General features: G+C 42.2%; 3 protein-coding genes and 1 long non-coding RNA gene across 6 annotated transcripts; all 4 read left to right on the top strand.

The window, feature by feature from the left end:
• Positions 1-389: 389 nt before the first annotated feature.
• On the top strand, positions 390-1878 carry LOC307016296 (uncharacterized protein; the record flags this gene model as incomplete). Its single annotated transcript, XM_079645334.1, has 4 exons — positions 390-723; positions 965-1291; positions 1416-1570; positions 1810-1878. The coding sequence occupies exons 1-4, from the start codon at positions 663-665 to the stop codon at positions 1876-1878; spliced, it is 612 nt and encodes a 203-aa protein (XP_079501460.1). The 5' UTR covers positions 390-662.
• Positions 1879-3546: 1668 nt separating this feature from the next.
• LOC307016834 lies at positions 3547-5185 on the top strand. The gene is made up of 4 exons (XR_013801926.1): positions 3547-3639; positions 3742-3770; positions 4055-4123; positions 4911-5185. It is a non-coding gene; the product is annotated as an uncharacterized lncRNA (long non-coding RNA).
• Positions 5186-11520: 6335 nt separating this feature from the next.
• Positions 11521-19467, top strand: LOC307016833 (uncharacterized protein). Its single transcript, XM_079646157.1, has 7 exons — positions 11521-11927; positions 12073-12402; positions 12537-12809; positions 12947-13036; positions 13139-13167; positions 18073-18141; positions 19219-19467. Exons 1-7 carry the CDS (start codon positions 11867-11869, stop codon positions 19336-19338), a joined length of 972 nt encoding a protein of 323 aa, XP_079502283.1. The 5' UTR covers positions 11521-11866; the 3' UTR covers positions 19339-19467.
• A 2880-nt stretch (positions 19468-22347) lies between these two features.
• On the top strand, positions 22348-27355 carry LOC307015482 (uncharacterized protein). 3 transcript variants are annotated; one of them, XM_079644123.1, is made up of 3 exons: positions 22348-22817; positions 25744-25858; positions 26182-27355. In XM_079644123.1, the coding sequence occupies exons 2-3, from the start codon at positions 25784-25786 to the stop codon at positions 27064-27066; spliced, it is 960 nt and encodes a 319-aa protein (XP_079500249.1). In that variant the 5' UTR covers positions 22348-22817; positions 25744-25783; the 3' UTR covers positions 27067-27355. The 3 variants fall into 3 exon arrangements, with proteins under 3 accessions (XP_079500249.1, XP_079500247.1, XP_079500248.1); XM_079644121.1 differs by having other exon boundaries at positions 22350-22821; XM_079644122.1 differs by lacking the exon at positions 22348-22817 and adding an exon at positions 24395-24590.
• The last annotated feature ends 168 nt before the right edge of the window (positions 27356-27523 follow it).

Genomic DNA, 27523 nt, shown 5'->3' with positions numbered 1-27523 from the left:
TCATATTTCGGTTTTTCTTCCAATTTATAAAAAAGTCTGATTTGAAGATAGGAAAAAAGAAAAATAGTAAAAAGTAATAGTATGAAATTAATTATACTTATTAGAGTTCATTTAGGCAATAGTTACTGTTTCCATTACTCATGTCTCTGTTTTGTATCTGGTCAACATCAGTGGTTTAGACCTGCAGAGCTCTGCTGCTGCTGCTGCTGCTGCTGCTGCTGCTGCTGCTGCTGCTGCTGCTGCTGCTGCTGCTGCTGCTGCTGCTGCTGCTGCAAAACCTGCATCTTGGTTCTCAGAGGTGCAATTCACATAGAAAAACCACCAGTTCTCAGACCACTGTGTGTGCATTCAAACACCATTAGAAAGTCTCTTTTCTGATAAAAGTGATATTAAAAAAACCATACTGCAAGTATTTATGGAAACGAATAATTCATAATAGTAATAATACAGAAACAACTACAGAATATATAATGCTACATGTACATTCTCTGCACGGTATTGCTGTAAGCACGTACCTGCATCAGAGGGTAACACCTCCAGAGCTCTGCTGCTGCTGTTAACCACATTCTCACGGAAACACTTTCAGTTCTCAGAAGAGAAATAAAGAAGCAGCAGGTCAGAGAGTCCGACAGTCGGGAGCCAGAGACCGAGAGAGAAGCACGATGTCTGAATTCAGAAGGATCATGATGTCTTCATTCCTGATGCTGCTGCTCCACTTTCCAGGTGAGGATGCAGAGAACACACTTTAAATAAAACAGCTTTAATATCACTAACGGTACTTTACTACGTACTGTTCCTTTAACTGAGACTGATGAGTTGTGTTTGTAACGTGGTGACTTTAGTGAACTCTCAGAAACCAGAGATATATTTAGAAACTTCTGTATCTCCTGTATAATGATCATCATTCTAACTATAAACACTACAGTTGTTCTCATATTTCTTTCCATCTTTGTTTCTTTAACAGCTGCAGATGTGAAAGATTACTCCCGCATTGTCAGAGCTGGAGATGAAGTCACTTTGCCTTTTGACAATGTGAAATATTATCAGGATGAGTGTGAGAATACTACCTGGCTCTTCAGTGATTCAAGAGGCTCAGTGACGCTGTTTGAAGAAGGACAGATTCACAAAGAAGCCAAAGCTAAATCAGACAGACTGAGAGTTACAGAGAAATGTTCTCTGGTTATAAAGACGGTCACAGAGGAGGATGCTGGTCGTTACACCTGCAGACAGTTCAACACATCAGGAGCACAAGAAGATCCAGACTCTCCTGTTTATCTCTCTGTTGTTACCAGTGAGTATTTACATCATAATGTTTTCAAACTGTCTCTAAACTGAAACATTTCAATAATGATGATTTCAGTGCTGAAGTTAATGTTACTCTTGTTGTCTTTCTCTCACAATATCTCCATCTTCAGTGACTGAATATCAGAGCAATGATGAGGTGACGTTGAACTGCTCTTTGAAGACTTATGGAGGGTGTATACACCCAGTGAAGTGGCTGCTTCAGGGTCGAGATGTGGATAAAGATCACAGAGAGATAAAGACATCACAGTCTTCCTGCTCTGCCTCTGTGACATTTCTGACTTCTCTTTATAGTTACACAACAAGGTTTGAGTTGTTTACTTGTGAAGTAACTGATGGTTACACGATAAAAGTACACCTGTTCCCCTTCAGCCCTCAGTCCTCAGGTGAGAACATGATGAGATGTTAAAGTTACTTCAATCTGTGATGAATAATCACCTTAAATATGTGTTTATTTTACAGAAGTTGCAGACTAAATAGTTTTTCGAGTTGTGTTCATTTGTTTAGGTGAGGACACAAAACCAGCAACAACAACAACAACAACAACAACAACAACAACAGCTAAACCCAACTTAAACGCAGGTAAGGTTTAAAGTGATTTACTTGTAAAGTGTTTGATGGTTACAGGACAGAACCTCAGCTGTTTCTCTTCAGTCCTCAGCAGTGGCGGTTCTACGGGGTGGCACGGGGTGGCAGCTGCCACCTCAGAAAAATGCCTTGCCACCCCAGCTGCCACCCCGTTTGGCAGCTTTGTTTTGAAAGAAAAGTTGTGGCTCATCGGACATTTATGAGAGAAAATCTCTAATGTCCGAGTGCAAGTGAATGCAGCACAAGACGTGAGCCTTGTAACCCCTCCCTCGGCCCTGGCGCGAGCCTGGAAATATGATTGGCGGCGATTTCATTTGAACGGGGGGAACAGCGCAAAACGAGAAGCATTTCGGATCCAAGTAGACTGAAGGAATGAGGTGTTTGCGGTGTACAATGACAGAGAAGAGTCTGTCAAGTTTGGCTGCAAGGCAACGCAAGTTTATTTATATAGCATTTTTCTGTATGCGACAATTCAAAGTGGTTTACAAAACAATTAAAATACTTTTTAGGATAAATACAGTAAAAACACATATAATGGCATTTTACAACAGGCATCACAAAGCAAAGACAATAAAATAATAAAAATAAACACCACAGGTATACAATACGTTTAAAAGGCATAGGCATACTGTAGTGTGAATATGAGCATCTCAATTAAAAGCAGCCAGAGAGATATGTTTTTAGTCTCGATTTAAAAATAGTAAGCGTTTCTGCGGACGTGCATGATTTCGGTAGTTTATTCCAGAGTGTCGGGGCATAATAGCTAAATGCTGTCTCTCCTTTTTTTGTTTTCACTCTCGGAACCGATAGCAGACCCGTCCCAGAAGACCTGAGGCACCTTGATGGCTCGTAATTATGTAGGAGTTCAACAATATACTTTGTTCCTAAACCATGTAATGATTTAAAAACTAGCAATTGTAGCTACTTTAAAATCAATTCTTTGGCCGACTGGAAGCCAATGTAAAGATTTCAGAACCGGACTGATGTGATCCACTCTTTTAGTGTTAGTGAGGAGGACACGTGCAGCAGCGTTCTGAATCAGCTGCAGCTTTCTGATAGATTTCTTTGTCAGCCCTCGAGCCCTGTGAATACACTATTGCAGTAGTCGAGTCTACTAAAGATAAAAGCATGGACAAGCTTTTCTAAGTCCTGCTGTGACATTAGTTTTTTAATCCTCGATATGTTCTTCAGGCTGTACTCAGCATTGAATCAAAATGCACCATAGCTTTAAATCTTAATAAGTTTGTGAGGCGTTTTGCTGAACACGATGGTAATCGCCTCATTCAGCTGTAATAGGCATGCCAACTTGATGCTCTGCTCACGGATGATTAATTAAATTAAGTCTGCCATCTTATATATTTATATTTAAGGCTTTACTGATGTGCCACAATAGTGTCACCAAATGTTATTTAGTTAAAATATTAATATTGTGGCTTTCCAACTAACATTAATAGATATGACTGCGATTAAATCAGCATATACTTCTGCCAGGGGATGCCACCACTGAAATTCTCCTGCCACCCTCTTGCCACCCCATGAATATTTTTCTAGATCCGCCCCTGGTCCTCAGTTGAAAATACATGTTGTTGATCCAGAGTTTAAAGACAAAGAGATAAAAACCTCTGAGTATATGGAACTCTTCTAACTTCTCTCTTCCAGGTTGGTGGTGGTGGATCATCGTTGTGATCGTGGGTGTTGCAGCACTCACAACAATCACTGTGGCTGTCATCGGACGGAAGAGGACTCAAGGTGAGGACATTCACACATTATACTTTACAAACAACAAGCTTTTGATGAACATGGATCTTAACTGTGGAAGTTCAAATCAACTCTCTTTTGAATTCTGTTTAGGGAATGAAACGCAGACGGATGACAACGTGGTGAGTTTAAACTTTTTTTTATTACATTTGTTTTCAACACAACAGTCTCAAAATGACCACAGGGTTAAAGGTGTAATAATGGCAGTATTTTATTAGGACTGTTGTCATTGATTACAATGCATGGATGTTGAATACGATGAAACCTATACAGCAACTAGTATTACATTAAATAGGTATTATAGTAGGTCACTTTAACGCTGTATGTTACATATATGTTATAGATTTTATGTTTATTTCACTGCAACAATAATAATGAATAATCAAAATATATTTGATTTGTGTAGGCTGATCCTGAAGATGGTGCTTCCTACGCCTCCATCAGCTACACCAGGAATAGCAGCAGTAAAGTCAGGGTAAGATTTCTGTTGGTTATACTGATGATGTTAGTAAAGGAAGAATCTATTGATATGATTGAGAATCTAAGCATTATATAGTTTTAGTGCATGTAAATGGTCTATAAAGGCATTTTAATGTATAAATTAATATTTGTGCCGGAAACGCCTCCATTTTTACTTCTGGAACATAGTGACATCACTATGTAACACCCAAACTCGCATTGGCTAGCACTGAAACACATCTCTAAGCGGTTGACCAATCACAACAGAGCTGGCCAGCTAACCAATCAGAGCAGACTGGGCTCTGGTTTCAGACAGAGGGTGAAAAGAGGTGCTGCAGCACATACTGATATACACCTGGACATCAGCAGGAGAGGACTCTTTAAAGTAGAGACACTACATACTGATATACACCTGAACATCAGCAGGAGAGGACTCTTTAAAGTAGAGACACTACATACTGATATACACCTGAACATCAGCAGGAGAGGACTCTTTAAAGTAGAGACACTACATACTGATATACACCTGAACATCAGCAGGAGAGGACTCTTTAAAGTAGAGACACTACATACTGATATACACCTGAACATCAGCAGGAGAGGACTCTTTAAAGTAGAGACACTACATACTGATATACACCTGAACATCAGCAGGAGAGGACTCTTTAAAGTAGAGACACTAAATGCTAGGGATGTAACGATACCAAAAACTCACGGTACGATAATATCGCATGTTGTTAAATGGCAGCAAAAGCAGGACTTTCAGAACCCCTTTATGCATAATCAGTTTTATTTCCCTGCAGGCTCACTTTCATGATGAAGATCAAGCCGTGACCTACAGCACTGTGAGAGCTCCCTCCTCTTCCTCTGCTGACTCCAGCCTCCTCTATGCCACCGTCAACAAATCAAACAAATAAATAATACAGTTGTGTTTGGCTAAATTGCATCAAAGTGAGAGTACAGCAAGACATATGAGTCCCTCTAGAGGTGGATCGTGAAAAAGGTTCAGACATGTTGGAGATTTACTGTATTCTTAATACTTACAGTGTGGGCATAATGAAGGTTTTATCAAATTGATTCTGGCTTTTTTTATTACTGTTTTAAAGAGTATTGCTTTTTCTTCTGCACATTTGATTGTTTTGTATTTTACTAAATAAAGTAACTTATTAGAGTGCAGGTGTATTTACTTGGATTGTTTTTGCTAGTATGACATTCTCAAAACATCAGGTAAGTTCTTAAAGTAAGATAAGATTAGATGGACCGTTATTAATCACTGTGGGGAAATTCAGTAGTTTAACAGCAAGAGGGTAAGAATGAAAAACAGGACAGAACAGATTCACATAGATTAATACAATTAAAGATAAGAAGGGGAGTAGTTATAAGACACCCACTTATGTTGAATTTTGATAAGGAATGATTTATGACCCTATAAACTGGAAGTCCCACCTCACAAACAGGAAGTCCCGCCCCCCAAAACCGGAATTCCCACCTCCAAAATCCCTTTAAAGTGGCACCTGTAACTCTGAAATCAGACCTTTGACCCTCTTATCTATTCTGACCTTTGAACCCCTTATCTTTTATGACTTGTTTGTGCGAACATTGCCCTGTAGCGACAGATAAGCCCCTTTGATGTGACCCTGTTAATATTTTATTAGGTCATGATTGGTCAATGATAAACCAAATATAACCCCTTGTTAATATCTTACTCAGTCACGATCGGTCAATGATAAACCAAATAAAGCCCTGATAAGGATATGGCGCAACAGGGGATGATAAGACTTGATATCAACATGTAAGACTTGATCAGCCCTTTCATGTGAACCCTGTTAATATCTTACTAGGTCACGATCGATCAATGATCAACCAAATAGTATAGCCTACTATAAGATGGCTATATTTATATATCTATATATAGATATTATATATATAATGATTAAAAATATTTTTTAGGGGAACAACTGTGGAGAGGAGCCTGAAAATGACTCTGCAGCACCCCGGAGAAGCAGGCTGCGATACTCCCCCACAGAGCGCACCCAGAGGACAGGCTGCGTAACCTCACTTTGTAACCCAGGAAAGGAACAGGAATCCTGGGTACCTGAGTGTTAAAAGTGCATTAAACTGTTTTAATCCGACAGCCGCTGATGTGCACGGAAGTCTGTCCATTTCGTTAACATTTGACTCACGAAATGGACAAGCAGGTAAAAACAGCTGTTAGGGTCTCAGACTCACAGGCACACACACATGCAGAGATCCAGGGCGATGCACATGGCTTTTTTACCCAGCAATAAGTCTCTGAAACCTGGGGAAAGTGCTGTGAATAGAGGCGTGGAGTAGAGCCAGAGAGGAGCGGGATACGAGACCCCACAGAGTGCACCCAGAGAGCTCCTCGCAGCACATGGCTCTTGCACCCAGACTGCACCTAGAGAACAGAATGCTTCACAGCCAGGAAAAGTGATTGAATCCTGGGTATACATGTTTTAAATAGTAGGATACCTCCAGGGCGCATCACCGCATTTTACAAGCCAGGGAAGGTGCCTGAATCCTGGGTAAACATTGTTTAATTGTTTTTAAATGTGTGGAACAGTGTTTTGTCACTTTCAAAACTCTCCCGTCATTGACCGGAGAAATTGGGTCAATGTTGAGATATATAATCCCTACCCCTATTTAGGGGCAATGGATGTCCACTCTCGGGAGACAACCGACAGTGGTGCGGTTAGCCAAAGTGACAGACCTAATTTTACCCAGGGAAAAGTGGTGAAAATGAGAAAATGTATCCGAAAAATAGTGCCTCATAATGCGGGCATGTGGACAGTAGCCAGAGACTCACAGGCACACACACATGCAGAGATCCAGGGGGCGGAGCACATGGCTTTTTTTACCCAGCAATAGGTCTCTGAAAGGCGGGGAGACTCCACGGATGGCGCACACCCAGAGCAGTTTGAAACCATTTGAAATGACTCTCAGACATTACCTGGAAGAATGCTTGCATGTGGACAGTAGCCAGAGAGGAGCAGGCTGCCCCAGAGGACAGGCTGCGTCACCTCACTTTGTAACCCAGGAAAGGAGCAGGAATCCTGGCTGCGTGAGTGGTAAAAGCGTATTAAACTGTTTTAATCCGACAGCCGCGGATGCACACGGAAGTCTGTCCGTTTCGTTAACATTCGGATAGCCAAATGGACGAAAATCCGTCCGTTTCGTTAACATTTGAATGGCCAAATGGACAAGCCTGATTAAAGCATATGCAGGACCCCAGTGAGCTCCAGACTATGTGCAATGTGTTAAGGAACCATATTAATGATAAAATAAATCATTTAAATGCAAAAATAATGATTAAAAATATTTTGATTTAAACTAGTTTCTGCGGGGAAAAGAGTGCTAAAAATCTGATTAAAGCCTGCTAACAGTGTGGTAAAAGTCTGATTGTTTCAGAGACCCATAGTAATGCAGGGTCGGGCCGGGTCAGTACTTGGATGGGAGACCGCCTGGGAATACCCGGTGCTGTAAGCTTTTTTTTTAAATACAGGTACATCCATGGTGATAAGATAAGATTTATACCCTAAAATAGCATGCTAAGCGTGGGTGTATTAGTTTCAAAACATGCACACTCTGCTCATGTCAGACTTCCATGAAATAGACCAGGAAAAGCACCTCTCTGTGGCTGCTCACAGACCCCCGAAGTAGCTCCAGCTCGGCTTCCTAATACAGGTAAACAGGTTTTTTCACACAAACGCTTCATATTGGTCGGCCCGGGAGGTAAGAGACACGCAGGGTAACGGACACGCAGGGTTACCCCCACGCAGCACACGCAGCAAACGGAGGAGGCAGGGGAGTCAGGTACCCGGAGGCGCATGGTGGACATACAGGGCGAGGCCGCCACACCGCACTGGAGTTAGGGTTCCGAGTTTTTCGAGCCAGGTCCCGGTGAAACGCAGGACTCCAGCAGGAGCCTCCAGCAGACCCCTCCGACGGTTCCCTCGTCCCTCCCAGCCACCAGAGTCGAACCCGCAGTTCGGAGGAACCGACCGCCAGAGCACTGGCACGAGGCCGGGCCGGCGGAGGCCCTCAGATGGCGGGTCACGTTTGCCATTCGATCAGTGAGAAATCAGAAAAAGGTCTGAGTTAACTTTTTGGAGATCCAAAGAAAAAGGGGTGAAAATGAAAAAAAGTATCCGAAAATAGTGCCTCATAATGCAGGTAGAGTCCCCTGACAACTCCCCTTGCATTCCTCCAGACTCAGAAAAAGTCTAAGTTGTTTTTTTGGCGATCCATAGAAAAGGGCTAAAAGTGTAAAAATGTATCCGAAAATAGTGCCTCATAAGGCGGGTAGATTCCCCTGACAACTCCCCTTGCATTCCTCCACACTCAGAAAAAGTCAGTTATTTTTTTGGAGAACCATAAAAAAGGGCTAAAAGTGTTAAAATGTATCCGAAAATAGTGCCTCATAAGGCGGGTAGAGTCCCCTGACAACTCCCCTTGCATTCCTCCACACTCAGAAAAAGTCAGTTATTTTTTGGGAGAACCATAAAAAAGGGCTAAAAGTGTTAAAATGTATCCGAAAATAGTGCCTCATGAGGCGGGTAGAGTACCCTGGCAACTCCCATTGCATTCCTCCAGAGCCCAGTTCAAAAACTTAAAGTTTGGTAAGAACCATGCTGGGGGGTCTCCGGGCAACAAGTGTATCCGAGCCAGAGTGCTCATACAGCGGATGAATTCCTCCATGAAGTTACACAGCCGGTTTTTTTCTGAGTCCTCTCAAAAACCGGGTTTCAGATTTTGTGCGGACAGTAGTCTGAAAATGATGAACGAATTTTTTGGACAGAGTTGGGGAGGCTTGGATTCCCCTCTCCGTTGTAAGTTGCAACGGGGGGGTGGAAAAGTGTCCGGGGCTTCGGCCCGAAGCGCCGAAGTGTTGAGCATCTCTGAGCCCCTTCTCCGTTGGCACTCAGTCATTTTTTCGAGAATTTTTCAAAACTTCATTTTTGATTATTTTAAGATATAATTGACCGTTTTCTTTCATTTTTTTTTCTTTCCACGGGTGGGGGGCCTCTGGCCAAATTCGGCCTTGAACCTCCAGGATTTGTGGGATAAGCTCCATAAACTGACAAAGTCATCTAAAAAGGTCACTTTTATAGCCCAAAGATATATAATACAAATACATTTAAATAGTAAAAGGTACAATTGTGCTCCGCATTACCCGGAATTTGATTTATATAGCCCCATAAAAGTGTTTAAAAATCATTTTCGTGGGGAAAAAGTGTTAAAACGCCGGATTAAAGCATATGCAGGACCCCAGTGAGCTCCAGACGATGTGCGTTGTGTTAAGGAACCATGTGGATGATAGCATCCATCATTTAAATGCAAAGACAACGATTAAAAATAATTTTTAGGGGGAAAACGGTGGATCTGTCCGTTTCGTTAACAAACTGATAGGCAAATGGACAAGCCTGATTAAAGCTTGTGCAGGACCACAGTGAGCTCCAGACTATGTGCATTGTGTTAGGGAACCCTATGAATGGTGTACATGAGTGTATCCATGTTTTAAATAGTAGGATACCTCCAGGGCGCATCACCACATTTTACAAGCCAGGGAAGGTGCATGGATCCTGGGTAAACATTGATTAAGTGTTTTTAAATGTGTGGAACAGTGTTTTGTCACTTTCAAAACTCTCCTGTCATTGACCGGAGAAATTGGGTCGATGTTGTATTCAATCTGGCCATTAATATTCCAGTGAGACGAAGTACGTACATTGACCGGAGTGATCCCATGTTAATTTTGTCCAAAAACCGGAGCATTCCCTAACCCTTGGGCTCTTCCCAGCTGGACGTGCCTGGAACACCTCCCTAGGGAGGCGCCCAGGTGGCATCCTAACTAGGTGCCCGAACCACCTCAACTGGCTCCTTTCGACGCGAAGGAGGAGCGGTTCAACTCCGAGTCCCTCCCGGATGACCGAACTTCTCACCTTATCCCTAAGGGAGACACCAGCCACCCTGCGGAGAAAACCCATCTCAGCAGCTTGTACCCGCAATCTCGTTCTTTCGGTCATGACCCATCCTTCATGACCATAGGTGAGGGTAGAATGAAAATGGCCCGGTAGACAGAGAGCTCTGCCTTCTGGCTCAGCTCCCTTTTTGTCACAACGGTGCGGTAAAGCGACTGCAGTACCGCTCCCGCTGCTCCGATTCTAGGACCCATCTCACGCTCCATTGTTCCCTCACTCGAGAACAAGACCCCGAGATACTTGAACTCCTTCACTTGGGGTAAGGACTCATTCCCTACTTGGAGTGGACAGTCCATCGGTTTCCTGCTGAGAACCATGGCCTCAGATTTGGAGGTGCTGATCCTCATCCCAGCCGCTTCACACTCAGTTGTGAAACGATCCAGTGAGTGCTGAAGGTCGCAGACCGATGAAGGTAGGTATCAGGAGTCAAAAAGGCCCAGGTTCTCACGACATGAAACATAACGAACTGACAAAGGAACAAAGAAACACCAGGGCTATATATAGGTGAGGGGGATGGGCACAGGTGAAAACAATCAGGGCAGGGCCAAGCAATCTCAAGGGCGGGAAACACACAAAGGCAGGAAATGTGGGATCTGGAATGAGAGGAAAGATTACTTTCAAAATAAAAACAGGAAGTGGCAAGATCAAAACAAAAAACTAGAGTAAAAACATAACTAAACCTAACATATCTGTCGAGTCACAACAAGATATTCCCGGGAGAGTGCGGAAAACTTTTCATTACGCAGGAAATGGTAGCCAATGATGTTAGGGCAACCACACAGCTCATTTACACATGTAACAGCAAAACTTACATTATTATTGATCACATTAGGCCTATATAGTGCATATGTTAATATGTTTGGTATAATTGTTATTGACCGAGTAAGCACTTTTATTTTGAAGGCAGTTTTTCCAGGCCGCTACCGTAATGCATAGGATATTCGCGCACCGCAAAACAACACGGATGCTGGCTTGACTGTGTTTTCCGAAGTCGAGGCTGGCAGGACCGCAGTGTTTCACCCGTCAGGGCACAGACAGATTCATTTTGCATCTTCAGAAAGTTTTGTATCTGCAGCGTGTTTATTAAAAGACTTTAACCGGTATGCCTCACTAGAGACATTTGTGTCTTCTTAAAGGGACCAAAGATTCATAAGTTCAGTGTGCAGAGCATGACAATAGCTCAGATCAAACTTGTTAGTTTTATTAAGCATTTCAGAACAACATGCGGGTACAAGTTTTAAAAAGTCATTAATTAGAGTTCACTTAGAGTCACTTTCTATTTCTCATGTCTCTGTTTTGTATCTGGTCAACATCAGTGGTTTAGACCTGCAGAGCTCTGCTGCTGCTGCCAAAACAAAACCTCTATCTTGGTTCTCAGAGGTGCAATTCACATAGAAAAACCACCAGGTCTCAGACCACTGTGTGTGCATTCAAACACCATTAGCAAGTCTGTTTTCTGATACAAGTGATATAAAAAAACCATACTGCAAGTATTTATGGAAACGAATAATTCATAATAGTAATAATACACCAACAACTACCTAATATATAATGCTATATGTAGGCTACATTCTCTGCGCGGTTTTGCTTTAAGCACGTATCTTATCTGGTCAGTATCAGAATCTAAAACCTCCAGAGCTCTGCTGCTGTTGATAACCACATTCTCACAGAAACACTATTCCGGTTCTCAGAAGAGAAATAAAGAAGCAGCAGGTCAGAGACTCTGACAGTCGAGAGCCAGAGACCGAGAGAGAAGCACGATGTCTGAATTCAGAAGGATCATGATGTCTTCATTCCTGATGCTGCTGCTCCACTTTCCAGGTGAGGATGCAGAGAACACACTTTAAATACAACAGCTTTAATATCACTAACGGTACTTTACTACGTACTGTTCCTTTAACTGAGAATGATGAGTTGTGTTTGTGACGTGGTGACTTTAGTGAACTCTGTCTGTGTTGTTCAACAGCAGCAAATGGGAAATATCTCTCCTTCATAGTCAGAGCTGGAGATGAAGTAACTTTGCCTTCTGACAATGTGATACATGATCAGGATGAGTGTAACAGTACTACCTGGATCTTCAGTGATTCAAGAGGTTCTGCAGCAGTAGAGCTGGTTGAACATGGGGAGATTAAAGAAGAAGCCAACGCTAAATCAGACAGACTGAGAGTTACAGAGAAATGTTCTCTGGTTCTAAAGAAGGTCACAGAGGAGGATGCTGGTCTTTACATCGGCAGACAGTTCAGATCAGGACAACAACAAGGTCCAGGCTCTCCTGTTTATCTGTCTGTTGTTAACAGTGAGTATTTACATCATCATGTTTTCAAACTGTCAGGTTAAAACAATACACTGAAGCATTACAATAATTATGATTACAGTGATGAAGTTAATATTACTCTTGTGGTCTTTCTCTCACAATATCTGCATCTTCAGTGACTGAACATCAGGACAATGATGAGGTGACGTTAAGCTGCTCTGTGACGAGACGTGGAGACTGTAGACTCTCAGTGAAGTGGCTGCTTCAGGGTCGAGATATTGATAAAGACAACAGAGAGATGAAGACATCACAGTCTTCCTGCTCTGCCTCTGTGACATTTCAGACTTCTCTTTATGGTTACACACCAAGTTCTAAGTTGTTTACTTGTGCAGTAACTGATAAGTACACAAGAGAAGAACATCTGTTTCCCTACAGGCCTCAGTCCTCAGGTGAGAACATACTGAGCTGTTTAAGTTACTTTTTACTGATGTAAAATAGCCAGAAGACATGTTGTTGATTCAGAGTTTAAAGACAAAGAGATAAAAACCTCTGAGTATATGTAACTCTTCTAACTCCTCTCTTCCAGGTTGGTGGTGGTGGATCATCGTTGTGATCGTGGGTGTTGCAGCACTCACAATAATCACTGTGGCTGTCATCAGACGGAAGAGGACTCAAGGTGAGGACATTCACACATTATACTTTACAAACAACAAGCTTTTGATCAACATGGATTTGAACTGTGGAAGTTAAAATCAACTCTCTTTTGAATTCTGTTTAGGGAATGAAACGCAGACGGATGACAACGTGGTGAGTTTAAACATTTTGTTATTCACTTTTCATTTTGAATTTAACCATCAAAGTTGATCTTACTTTTTTTAAACAGAAAGTAGGAGTTTCTGAGGCAGCAAGATCAAAATGTGATTTAAAAAACAAAATACCAAATCAACACAACAGCCTCAAAATGACCACAGGGTTAAAGGTCTAATAATGGCAGTCTTTTATTTGGACTGTTGCCATCGATTACAATGCATGGATGTTGAATACGATGAAACCTGTACAGCAACTAAAACTAGAAAATGCATTTCCAACTGAAAATGCGTGCAAATGCTGTAAACTGTGAACATTTGTTGCTGAAAATGCAGAAAAAGCTGAATACGTTATTAGTTGAATGGTAGCTGCTTTTAGCTACAAAATGTGTGTTGCTGAACCTGGCGGAGAAATGTAGAAAAGTGAAATGATTTGAATCCAAATTGTTACAGCTCAAATGCATTGCAATGACTTTGTTGAAAACTTTAAAGTGAAATGTTAAACTGGAAGAGTAGGAAAAAATGTGAAGAAGCTTAATATTTAAAAGAAAAGGTTTAAAAAAAAGGTATAAACAACATGTATAGCCTCATTGTCCTGAAATAGCTGAATAAGTTAATAGTTGAATAGTTTGTGCAGCTGAAAGTAGACTGAAGGAGTTACATATCAGATGTACGTAGTAGTATAAGTTCAAGTAGCATTACATCTATAGGGCTTTTCTTTTGAAGGGGTGTTTGGTTTTGGAGAGTGTGAGGTGTAGAAAAACGAAATGAGATGTCTGACATCAATCAATGGGAGGTTCACCCATAAAAACAATGGTTAGGTGGGCAAAGGCCCTTGACTGTGTCACGATTCTTGTGTTAAGTCACGTTTTTAGTTTTGTATGTCTGGTTATGGATGTTTTCCTCCTTGTATATTGTCTGGTCCTTCTTCCTGTGTTTGTCCTCCCTGTCGTTAGTTTCCCTGGTGTGTCTAATTGTCTGATTGTGTTCACCTGTCGCCCTTGTGTTTCCTCTCCCCTGCCCAGCTGTTTCTCGTCTTGTGATTACCTCTCCCTGTATTTAGTCTCGTCTCTTCCTGTGTTCAGTGTTGGTTCGTCTTTTGTTGTTGACTGTGTTCACCGGTGAATGTTCTGTCTGTCCAAGTTCTATTCATTATCCTTGAAATAAAGGAATAATCAGTTTAATCTGCATTTGGGTCCTGCTTCCTTCGCTCTACCGTAACAGAACGAACCAACCAGATATGGGCCCAGCAGATCCTTTTGAGCAGGAATTATTGGATTTATCCTATTCTTTGACTTACTGCTCTGATCGATGGAGGGGAGCGTCCGGGGTTCAGCAGCGAGAGGCTGCTCTGGCAGAGGTGCGCCAGATTGCTACGGAGAGACCAGGCGTGGTGAAATTCTTACCTGGCTGGATTTTGAATTTCCTCTCGGTGTGTTATCCCCTGCCTGCTAGCCTCAGGCAAGCTAGCTCCCTGCCTCCCAATATGACACCACACGCCTCGGTGTGTTCCGTTTGGAGTCAACCCTTGCTTCTGCCCCAGTTCCTGCCCCTGTCCAGGAGCCGTTCTCTGGAACTCGTCTGGCTTTTGGAGGTCCACGGAGCCTCCAAACGGCTCCTAAACGAAGGAGCCGCAAGTCCAGGCTAGCAGCCCGAGCCCCAAGAGCCATGGTTCCGGCCCCAGCAGCCATGGTTCCGGCCCCAGTTCTGGCCCAAGCATCCATGGTTTCAGCCCCGGTTCTGGTCCCAGCAGCCATGGTCCCTTCCCTAGTCCCTCCTCGAGTCCCTTCCCGAGTCCCATTTCGAGTCACCTCTCGAGTAACCCTCTCGAGTCTCCTCTCGACTTCCCTCTCGACTTCCCTCTCGACTTCCCTCTCCAGTCCCTACTCAAGTCCCAACTCAAGTCCCTACTGAAGTGCCGTTGGAGGTTCCGCTGGGGGTCCTGCCAACTCCATGTCCTGTCCCGTTGGGGGCCCCGTCGACTGCTCTCCTGTCGGGGGTCCTGCCAACTCCATGTCCTGTCCCGTTGGGGGCCCCGCCAACTACTCTTCTGCCGGGGGTCCTGCCAACCCTATGTCCTGTCCCGTTGGGGGTCCCGCCAACTACTTTCCTGCCGGGGGTCCTGCCAACTTCATGTCCTACCAACCCAATGTCCTGTGCCGTTGGAGGTTCCACTGGGGGTCCTGCCAACTCTATGTCCTGTCCCGTTGGGGGTCCCGCCGACTACTTTCCTGCCAGGGGTCCTGCCAACTCCATGTCCTACCAACCCGATGTCCTGTCCCGTTGGGGGTCCTGCCGACTACCCTTCCGCCGGGGGTCCTGCCAACCCTATGTCCTGTCCCGTTGGGGGTCCCGCCGACTAGTCTTCTGACAGGGGTCCTGCCAACCCTGTGTCCTGTGCCGTTGGAGCTCCCGCCGACTGCTCTCCTGCCGGGGGTCCTGCCAACTCCATGTCCTGTCCCGTTGGGGGCCCCGTCGACTGCTCTCCTGCCGGGGGTCCTGCCAACTCCATGTCCTGTCCCGTTGGGGGCCCCGCCGACTACTCTTCTGCCGGTGGTCCTGCCAACCCTATGTCCTGTCCCGTTGGAGGTCCCGCCGACTACTCTTCTGCTGGGGGTCCTGCCAACCCTGTGTCCTGTGCCTCTAGGGGTCCCGCAAACAACTCTTCTGCCGGGGGTCCTGCCAACCCTGTGTCCTGTGTCTCTGGGGGTCCCGCCGACAACTCTTCTGCCGGGGGTCCTGCCAACCCCTTGTCCTGTTCCGTTGGAGGCCCCACCATCACCTGTCTCGCCGGGGGTCCTGCCAGCTCCTTTTCCTCTTCCGTGGGGGATCTTGCCGACACCTGTCCGGTCGACACCGGGTCCTGCCCGGTCCTAGCCCTCGAGCTCGGCCCCCTGAGTGCCGCGGTCTTCACCCTTGAGCCCGGCCCCCTGAGTGCCGCGGTCTTCGCCCCCAAGCCCACCCTCTGACTTTGCCGGCCGCGGTCCTCGCCCTCGGACCCGGCCCCCTGACTCTTGCTGCCGCTGCGTTCGCCCTCATGCTCGGCCCCTTAAGTTTGCCCACTGTGGCCCTTGCCCCTCCTCGAACTCTGCCTTGCCCCCGGGCCGTCCGCCCGAGACCCCTTCCTGGTCCTCTGTTGTGCCCCTGGGTTATCAGCTCAATCCCGTTCTCCTGACCCCCTCCACCCACCCTGTTGGCCCTAGGTTTTTCCTCAAAGCAAGGTTACATCTGTGAGTTGGATGTAGAAGTGTCAGAATCAATGTAGATGTTTTTATTTTAAAGTAAATTCATATTAAACAGAGTAAAAAAAATGTAATGATAGTGTCCATCCAAAAAAGATAAATTACTTATAGTGAAAACCACCCTTGAATGATGGGGTGGTAGACGTTTTAATGCCATTGAAAGCTTTAGGAATCCAAACTATAACATAAGTACCCTGTATCAAGATTGATGCAAAACAAATGACATTTGACCTTTTTTAGAGAGATTTAGCACAAAAAAAACACTTCTGGGGTCATTTGACCTATCTCTGGCCCCCCTCGTTCGATTTTGATGATTGACATCTCTTTTGACATCTCTTTTTAACCGCTAAAGCCAATAGAATCAAGAGGGAGTCCCATATACGCACACACGTTACCAAATAAGGAGTGAGAGTGACGCGTAGCCAAAAACGGAAGCTGCATACACTCTGGTGGCTACCATTAGCAGCTAATATTTATTCTCAGATTTTTACATAATTGAATTATGGATTATCAATAAATTGTTTCAAAGTGACAGACACATTGGATTAACCTATGGATTAACCCTCAGCAGCGTTTGTATCGTTTTAATGCCATTAAACACGACTTTTGATCAGAATAACAGCTAAGGTGAGACGATCTCCCGTGTTTGCTCCGTAATGCTACGTGTTGTGATGTCTGTGTTTGCTTCCCCTGTCGCGAGTTCTGATCGCTCAGTGATGATACTAATGTCTATATAATCTTTGGAGTCTCAGCTTTAATCGGATATCTTGTATGTGCAGTTACGATAAGTAATAAGGGTATCTTTACCTTGATTTCTGTGCCAAGTGTGTTAGCATTTTTTCGCTCAGGGGTCATTTAGACGCTTCTTATGAGACGTGTTTTGTTTTGGTAAAAATGGTTCATATCGTCAGTTAGCTGAGATTCTTCCCGTTAATCTGGTATGAGACATTAATACGTTTTTAAATAATAAGAAGACCTGAGAGAGTTTCGTGAAAAAAACTACCCGCCACACCCGGATTAGAGACCTTTCGGGTTTAACGGGTTAATTACCTTACACACATTTTGTGTGAAACGATATATTGGTACCATTGTACAGTAGAAAGTGCAATTTCTTTGTACTGTACAATGGTACCAATATATCGTTATATTTATACTGTATATGTTGGCTGATATATCGGCCCGGGTATTTAATGGTCTGGCACTAATAGAAAACATTTATCCTGGTGTCCATTTCCACACTTGTAGAACAACAAAGTTAGCAAGGTGGTGAGGTTTAATTATTTTAAGTTCTCGGATTATTTATAATATTTACATTAGATAATCATCCCTAGCCAAATTTGATAAATGCAAATTGAAGAAAGATGTTATGGATCATTAGGAATAAAAGTAGGTCACATTAATACTGCATGTTATGGAGCAGATTTTATGTTTATTTCACTGCAACAATAATAACTAAAAAATGAATTTCCTGCTGAAAGTGTGTGAATGCTGTAAACTGTGTACATTTGTTGCTGAATTTAGCTGAACATGCAGAAAAAGCTGAATATGTTATTAGTTGAATGGTCTCTGTAGCTGCTTTAAGCTACAAAAACCGTGAAAAGAAAAGTTAAATGTTGCACAGCATTCGCACTAATAAACAATATTAATATATTTTATTTGTGTAGGCTGATCCTGAAGATGGTGCTTCCGACGCCCCCATCAGCTACACCAGGAAGAGCAGCAGTAAAGCCAGGGTAAGATTTCTGTTGGTTATACTGATGATGTTAGTAAAGGAATAATCTATTGATATGGTTTAGAATCTAAGCATTATATAATTTTAGTGCATGTAAATGGTCTGTAAAGGCATTTTAATGTATAAATAAATATTTGTGCCTGAGACCCCTCCATTTTTACTTCTGGAACATAGTGACATCACTATGTAACACCCAAACTCGTATTGGCTAGCACTGAAACACATTGATCGTGAGGGTCGGGACATCTCTAAGCGGTTGACCAATCACAACAGAGCTGGCCAGCTAACCAATCAGAGCAGACTTGGCTCTGGTTTCAGACAGAGGGTGAAAAGAGGTGCTGCAGCACATACTGATATACACCTGGACATCAGCAGGAGAGGACTCTTTAAAGTAGAGACACTACATACTGATATACACCTGAACATCAGCAGGAGAGGACTCTTTAAAGTAGAGACTCTACATACTGATATACACCTGCACATCAGCTGGAGAGGACTCTTTAAAGTAGAGACACTACATACTGATATACACCTGAACATCAGCAGGAGAGGACTCTTTAAAGTAGAGACACTACATACTGATATACACCTGAACATCAGCAGGAGAGGACTCTTTAAAGTAGAGACACTACATACTGATATACACCTGAACATCAGCAGGAGAGGACTCTTTAAAGTAGAGACACTACTAACTGATATACACCTGCACATCAGCTGGAGAGGACTCTTTAAAGTAGAGACACTACATACTGATATACACCTGGACATCAGCAGGAGAGGACTCTTTAAAGTAGAGACACTACATACTGATATACACCTGAACATCAGCAGGAGAGGACTCTTTAAAGTAGAGACACTACATACTGATATACACCAGAACATCAGCAGGAGAGGACTCTTTAAAGTAGAGACACTACATACTGATATACACCTGAACATCAGCAGGGGAGGACTCTTTAAAGTAGAGACACTACATACTGATATACACCTGAACATCAGCCCCTTTAAGTTGTTAAATGGCAGCAAAATCAGGGCTTTCAGAACTCCTTTATGCATAATCAGTTTTATTTCCCTGCAGGCTCACCTTCATGATGATGATGATCAAGCAGTGACCTACAGTACAGCACTGTGGGAGCTCCCTCCTCCCTCCTCTTCCTCTGCTGCCTCCGCAGCAGAGGATACAGTTGTGTTTGGCTAAATTGCATCTAAGTGAGAGTACAGCAAAACATGTGAGTCCCTCTAGAGGTGGATCGTGAAAAAGGTTCAGACATGTTGGAGATTTACTGAATTCTTAATACTTACAGTGTGGGCATAATGAAGGTTTTATCAAATTAATTCTCACTTGCAGTATTGCTTTTTCTTCTGCACATTTGATTGTTTTGTATTTTACTAAATAAAGTGACCTATTAGCCTTACAAGAGTGCAGGTTTATTTCCTTGTATGGTTTTTCCTAATATGACATTCTCAAAACATCCAGTAAGTTCTTATAGTAAGATAAGATAATATGGACCGTTATTAATCCCTGTGGGGAAATTCAGTTGTTATGAACCGAGACACAGGACGCAGGACCCAAAAGCAGGACTCGAAGACAGTTGTCCAAAAATAGAATGTTCTTTAATAACAAAAACTAAATCGTACTTTCAAAAAATAGAAAGCAGTTAAATAGCCAAAGCTAAGTTGTACAGCAACACAAAAACTCACTTGGCAAAAGGTTTAAATCTCAAGGTAGGTATCAGGAGTCCAAAAGGCCCAGGCTCTCACGACATGAAACATAACAAACTGACAAAGGAACAAAGAAACACCAGGGCTATATATAGGTGAGGGGGATGGGCACAGGTGAAAACTATCAGGGCGGGGCCAAGCAATCTCAAGGGCGGGAAACACACAAAGGCAGGAAATGTGGGATCTGGAATGAGAGGAAAGATTACTTTCAAAATAAAAACAGGAAGTGACAAGATCAAAACACAAAACTAAAAAACATAACTAAACCTAACATATCTGTCGAGTCACAACATTAGTAGTTTAACAGCAGCAGGGTGAAAATGAAAAACAGGACAGAACAGATTCACACAGATTAATACAATCAAAGATAAAAAGAGGGGGGTGGGAGAGCTTAAATTGTTAAAATTCTGATCATATTCCGGCTGGAAGAGGGGGGTTATAGGCCAATATTTTCACGGTACATGGCCCGTACATCCTCTCCTCGATGCAGGGAAGTGGTCCTGTCCCCTTAGCAGAGAAACACCCCCAAATCATAATGTTTCCACCTCCATGCTTGACGGTGGTGACAGTTAAATGCAAATACATTTTTATCTTTTATATCAGGGGTGTCAAACTCAAGGCCCGGGGGCCAAATCCGGCCCGCGACTTCATTTTATGTTGCAAAGAATATAATACGTTTATTATACGGTTACATGCCGCTTTACAGAAGCACGTTACCAATAAACTACATGTCCCACAAATTGTGGGACATATAGTTTATTGGCAAATTGTGGGCCACAATGCATCTCATTTTGTGACATGCGCACTGAAGAGACTTGCAATTATTTGCCCTAGACTTTTGCCTTCAGACGTAGTTAATGATGAAGTTATTACTCTATCCGATAATAATCCAATGCAGAGGCAATAATGTAATATAATACATTATTTTATATATGTTGTATATCTATATAGTCTTAAAGTTACAACCGGCCCTTTGAGTGCAGCCATAATGCTGATGTGGCCCGTGATGAAATTGAGTATGACACCCCTGTTTTATATAGCCTAATGTCGATTTCTGGATTTTCTTTTTTATATTCTTACACTCACTGTTTATATAAACTTACCATTACAATCATAGACTGTTAATGTATTTTTAAGTGAGCAAACTTACAAAATCTGCAAGGGATCAAATACATGGTAGCGTTTTTCCAGGTGCTCAAAGAGGCTTTACATTACTTTACTGGACACTTTTATCCTTACAATACTTTCACTCATCATCCGGTTTCATTCCATTCAATTCTGTTGACAATACCCACAGGAACAATTTGGGGTGAATTGTCTTGCCCGAGGACACAGCGGCATGCTCACTGCGAGGCTGTCAAGGCGGGATTGAACCGGTGCCCCCTGATCTGAAGATGAGCGCACTAACCCACTGAGCAGCAACCGCCCCAAATCAATCTCATTCACAAATCAATCAAAGTATGACATGTAATTATTTTTACATTTTTATGGATTCAACTAGAAAAATATTGAGGTTTGCGAGACTCCTTGTGTATGTGAACAACCAACTCCAGGTATAAGATTCGTAATGTAATGATGGTTTTCTTATTACATTTAAATTGTCTGATTATGGCTTTACATGGCATACATGTTATAGCATGTTTAGTCTTGTCGTTAACAAACTTCTGAGTCTCTAATATGTTGTGTTTGTGATAGCTTGTGTGTGAAAACCAGTAAGACTGCAAGACTGCCACCAGGTGTCAGTGTTTCCTCTGCTGACTAATATTCACAGGACATGACAGTTTAGGTCATAGTGCCTTTGAGGTTGGAGACAATGTGAGGATGTGTGTGTGTGGGTGGGTGGGTGGGTGGGTGTTACACATTTCTGCTTTTTTGCTTCTTGCACCACAATTCCTTCTCAATGTCCTTCCAAGGAAACTGTTAGGGTGTGTGAATTCCACAGAATTGATAAAAACACTTCACTGCAACTTAAGCGTTCACCTTCCCAGAAACACAAAGGTTAAACATAAGGAAATTGAATTAAAGACAAAGACATTTAGTTCTGTTTTTCAGTTCTTGTTTGTGCCAAATTGAGCAAAATTCACTTCAGGCGTTCCCGAGACATTTTGACCACCTGAAAAATTAGACTTTTACTGAGGTAGAACAACACAGTTGATGAAAAACGGTTTTCATCAAATAATATTGCATCCCCACTCATATTTGCAAAACAAACAAACAACCCCCCCCCACAAACTGACTCACACACACACACATTTTACAGAGAGCCTAAGATGGTTTCAAACTCAAGTGTGTTGTCCCTAATAAGGCTGGTTGCAGTAACACCAGAGGAGCCTGGGGGAATTGACCACTTAGAATGAACTTGTGAATGCAAAAACAATTCAGAGATGATTATTAAACAATTGCATTCAATAACGGCAACCAAAGTAAACTGTATGAATACAGATTTCTCTAAATGTTTTCATAAATACTTCTATTTTTTCAGTGACTTTGGCATGTGACTCATTTGTAACCTCTCAAAGAATCAAAATCTATGACAGGAAATGAAAAGCAGAACAGAAATCTGAGCTGAAATCCAAACGATATGCAACCATAAGTATTACACAGATATCATTTTTATAATTCCACTGTGAAGGTGATTTGTGACTTAATTATTCATTTTCTTTTGTTAAATAAGAAGATGCAGTTCTATTAATTACAAAGTTGCAAAAGGGGGGCCCTGCAGAAAAGTTTGGGAACCATTGAGCTAAGGGGTGGGACATCTCTAAGCGCTGACCAATCACAACAGAGAAATCATTTTTGCATCTGTCACTATAGGGCAGGGACCCCTATAAGAGACATCATTAATTGTCAAGTAAGTCAAGTTGGGGAAGCACATAGCGAAAAGAACGAGCCATTGTCCAACTCTCTGATTCAATCTGCCAACATCTGCATACATTTGATGCCATACGCAGCATCGTAGGTATGTAATGATGTCTTATATTCTTGTGTTCAATTGCAGTTCATTATTTGTTGTCTCGCTAAAAGCAATTTTGTGTAGTTTAATTTAATTAAATTGCTACCACGCTCGTTTCTGTCGATTGCATTCATAACATGTGCTTTGCTTATCATCAATAGGATTTACAGTAAAATGGTACTAACGATTACGTGTTTAAAAACAACTTTTATGGGTCACTTTGTTGGGAGGGTGAAAGCAATACTTACGTGATACATATTCGATAAATACACATTACATTGCATTTAGCTGACGCTATTCGACCAACAAGATACAAACTTGAAGAAAACAGAATCATATAAGTACATCAGGTTTCATAGAGCTAAAACATTTCAAGTGCTACTCAACTTTAGATAAGCCAGTCCTTTATTAGTATATAAGTGCTTTGTTAGTAATTCTATCGCTCGAAGTGGAGTCCAAAGAGATGAGTTTTCAGTCTGCGCCGGAAGACATACACAATGCATATATTAACATGAGTGATTTAAAAAGGCATAAAAAGAGTCATGTAATTTAGAATAAAAAGTAGGTTCACAATGTGTGTACACAATATTTACTGTAAGCAATTTCTGATTATGCTTGGTGGTGGTTTATAGTTTCACCCTCCTTTTCTATCAATTAGCCTGTGGACAAACTGACATCTATCTTCAGAGTCTTGGTGAAGAGGAAGGCGTTTAGCTGACTGCCAAGAAATATCCAGCATACATGTTAAGGGCAGGCAGACACAGACTCTTGACACGTTCCCTTTTTCATACAAAGTCCACCTGAACTTCAGCTCAACCTTTCTTCATAGAGAGATCATTTCAGATGCTTTTCTATGTGATCTTGGTCGGTAAGCGTATTTTTGTAGCCTCACATACAACCAACATATATAATATCCAGACATGTTGATTTTCTATATATTAGGGGTGCACCGAATGGGAAATTCTTGGCCGAAACCGATACCGAAAATAGGAAACAGTTGGCAGAAAACCGAATGCCGAAAGGCCGAAAATGATTAATAGAAATATATAAAATGATTAATAGAAATATATATATATATATTTCTATATATATATATATATTTCTATATATATATATATATTTCTATATATATATATATATATTTCTATATATATATATATATATATATATATATTTCTATAGAAATATATATATATATATATATATATAATGTATACATTTTTTACCAATGTGGTTCGGCTACCTGATTATGGAAAAACTTAACTTAAATAATAATCACTAGTATGGGTCCATAAAACATTTATTCAGCACTTTTGAATGCATACAGTACATTAATTCCAAGTCAAGTGCATTTTCTTTTCTCTGTAGGATAACTACAACAAAGTGCATTCAGAGCAAAGCCAAGGTGCTTTAAAACTGCATAAACATCTAGGCCAGTAGGCCTACAACAACATAGTGTAAATAAAGACTGTAACAGCCAGGCCTTCAACAACAACAAATGCACCTACAGTATAAGTTTGGTAACCTAACGTGTTGTTGTGATGACGTAATCAAAACGCGGCGACAAGCACGGCGCGCGACCATGCTCGCGGCTGGCTCACAGCCAACATGTCTGCCGCTTGGAGATATTTAAAAATATCAGAGAAAGAGGCGCGGATTGCGATTTGTAAAACGTGTTCAGCTGACATTTCTCGAGGGGGTGTAACTGCAAAGACTTTCACCACTTCGGGATTACTCCACCACTTGAAATCAAAACACCGGGACAAATATGCGGAGTATGATCAACGTAACCCTGTTCTCTGACATTCGGTGATATTTTTTCGGTGCTAAAACCCTTTAGGCTTTCGGCCGAAAGCCTTTTTAACCATTTTCGGCCGATAATTTTCGGTGGCCGAATATTCGGTGCATCCCTACTATATATTGAACATTGTGAACAGACAGACATTCAGCAGGTCATGAGCAAACCTACCTGATTACAAATTCCTGTGTGCAAAAAAGTATAATCAATCTCAATCCCAAAACAAAGTATGACATTTCAATTATGTAATTATTAAAAACCTTAACACTTCAACAACATTAAAAAATGTACCTTAATAAGGAATTTCATAAAACAATTATTTCAAAAATATAACAACTTATTTGTCATGAGGGCGAAAGTTTCAATGGATTTAATCAGAAAAATATTAAGGTTTGCGAAAGACTTCTGACCTTGAGTATGTGAACTATCAACTGTAGTTATAAGTCTAGAGGTGTGTGTGTGTGTGTGTGTGTGTGTGTGTGTGTGTGTGTGTGTGTGTGTGTGTGTGTGTGTGTGTGTGTGTGTGTGTGTGTGTGTGTGTGTGTGTGTGTGTGTGTGTGTGTGTGTGTGTGTGTGTGTGTGTGTGTGTGTGTGTGTGTAAAAGTGAGGGCGTATTTGTCAAAAGCAGGAGTCTGTGAGTGGCGATCCCTCTCTCCTGAGTCTCTGCTGTTTTTGTCCCTTCTCACTTCCTCTCAGTCATTTGTCTTGAACAAAATGAGTAAGCTTGAGCTGTTTCTGTGACAAGGCGTGCATTTTGAAGGCAACTTTTTTGCCTGTAGAGTTTGCATGTCACCTTGTGGGACTCAGCTTATAGAATTCAATCAGGAGAGACTTCATTGTTCATGTTTAAATGTTTAAAGAACATTTATTGACACATGCACCATATGAATCAAATGTTATTAGTCTGTGGCGATCAGACACCGATCCTGATATCAGATATCTTAAAGGGAAAGTGCAGCCGTGAGTATAATAGGAACACCCCCCCACCCTCGGTTTAGACACTTGTGGTGATGTTGAAGAGGGGTTCTCTAGGATACTGTCCAGCTTCCTCCTCGTCCTCCCCTCTGCCACCTCCTCCACATTGTCCATTGTTCACCCTGTCAGTGTCCCTTGTGTTTGTGCACTCCCAGGAACTTGTAGCTGTTCACCACCTCCACATCCTCCCCACTGATGATGATGATGATGATGATGATGGGGGTTAGAGGCGTCTTCCTACTCCTCCCAGTCTTCCTGCTTGGACTTACGGTGAGCTTCATGTGTGATATGATGATATAGTGGGAAGGCTCTTGGTATTTTTGTTGTGTTGTATTCTTGATTTTTTTGACACAGCAATAAAACGTAGACCCGTCGGGCGGCACTCTTCAGGTCTGCCTCTCGTCTCAGCATTTCTGCCATAACATATGCATTCATGTTAAAGTCTTAAGTCATTTAGACGTCATTATGTGGATCTATATCTGAGAACTGATGTTTGAATGTTGAAGCATCATATTGGAAATCACCTGAAAAGGCAGTTATCCAGCTAACTTGTCATATTTTGTTTACTGTTGATTTATCTTTCTTTAATGCAGATTCCATCAATGGCCACATACGTCACAGAACTTCAAGTGTCCTTTGATAATGCTGAAGAGCAACAATTTCGATCACAAGGCTTCAACAAAATCGATCTTGATCTGAACAAAGGAGCAGGAGGAAAGGACATCTATCTTTGGTACAAACGTGGATCAGTGCCCATCACCAAGGTTCAAGTTTCCTTGAACGATCAGCAGGATGTTGGTTTGTCAAATGCAGGGTACACAAAGATCCACAAAGATCTCAATTCTGGAGCAGGAGGTAGTTGGCTCTACCTTTGGTCTGTCAAAGGGTCTGGAGAGTTTGATACTCCCATAGTGGACATCACTGTCACTGCAGGCAATGATGCTGTAATGTTTGGTCTTGGTTGGGAGAGAGTGGCCTGTGATCTGAACCGCGGGGCTGGTGGGGACTGGATCTACATCTGGCTGAAGAGAGAGGCACAAACCTACATCTGTGATGTCAGAGTCACTGATTCCTTTCGGTCAGACCACGCCCACTTTAGGTCAGGTTACATCCGTGTGGATGAAGATACCAACAGAGGTGTAAAAGGAGGCATGGTCTTCATCTGGTACCGTCAGACCACCGACCGCAGGAAGGCACTCACAGATCTGCAAGTCTCCATCACTGCTGTTGAGCGTCAGAAATATCTTCGGCAAAATTACCTGAGAGTGAGGGTTGACCTGAACAAAGGGAATTTAGGTAACCTAGAGAACCTGTGGTACAAGAAACAAGGAACCAACAATCCAATAAAGGCCATCACCCTGCTTCTCAAAAAAGATCTGGTTGCAGATTATGATAGGAGGGCTGGTGTCACCGTTATCAAGAAAGATCTCAACACGGGCAACAGCGGCAGATATGAGAACCTGTGTTTCTATCAGTGAAGGCAGAGCTGAGAGTTCTCAACACTCACTGAAGTGGAACGCATAGTCTAACAATTTTGTTAAATCATTCTGTGATGGCCACTATTTTTTGCTTTTTAAATCAGTGCTAGTAATAATAGAAAGTATGAATATTTCATGCGTTCTTATGTTAATCTCCCTGTCAGTGAAATCAAATTATTCCACATGTCTGCTTTTCAAATATAATCTGAACGAATGATTACATTTTAAGGCACTGTTTCACTTATACTGCACATTTCTGCTCTCAATAAAGATACCTTTGCATATTAAATCTGTTGAACTACATTTTCATAATCTTATTCCCATCAATGTTATCATTCCAACAAATCAGGGCTGATGTTAAACAATTTGCCTAAAGTGTCATTTTTAGCTTTATAGAAACTAAGACCAACCGCAGGACGTATAAAGAGGATATGGTACAAGTCCAGAAGTAATCGTT

Source organism: Notothenia rossii (genome assembly GCF_949606895.1).
Source record: "Notothenia rossii genome assembly, chromosome: 8".
Classification (NCBI taxonomy): Eukaryota; Metazoa; Chordata; class Actinopteri; order Perciformes; family Nototheniidae; genus Notothenia; species Notothenia rossii.
The sequence above is the reverse complement of the archived record's forward strand: the minus strand, read 5'-3'. Positions and strand labels throughout refer to the sequence as shown.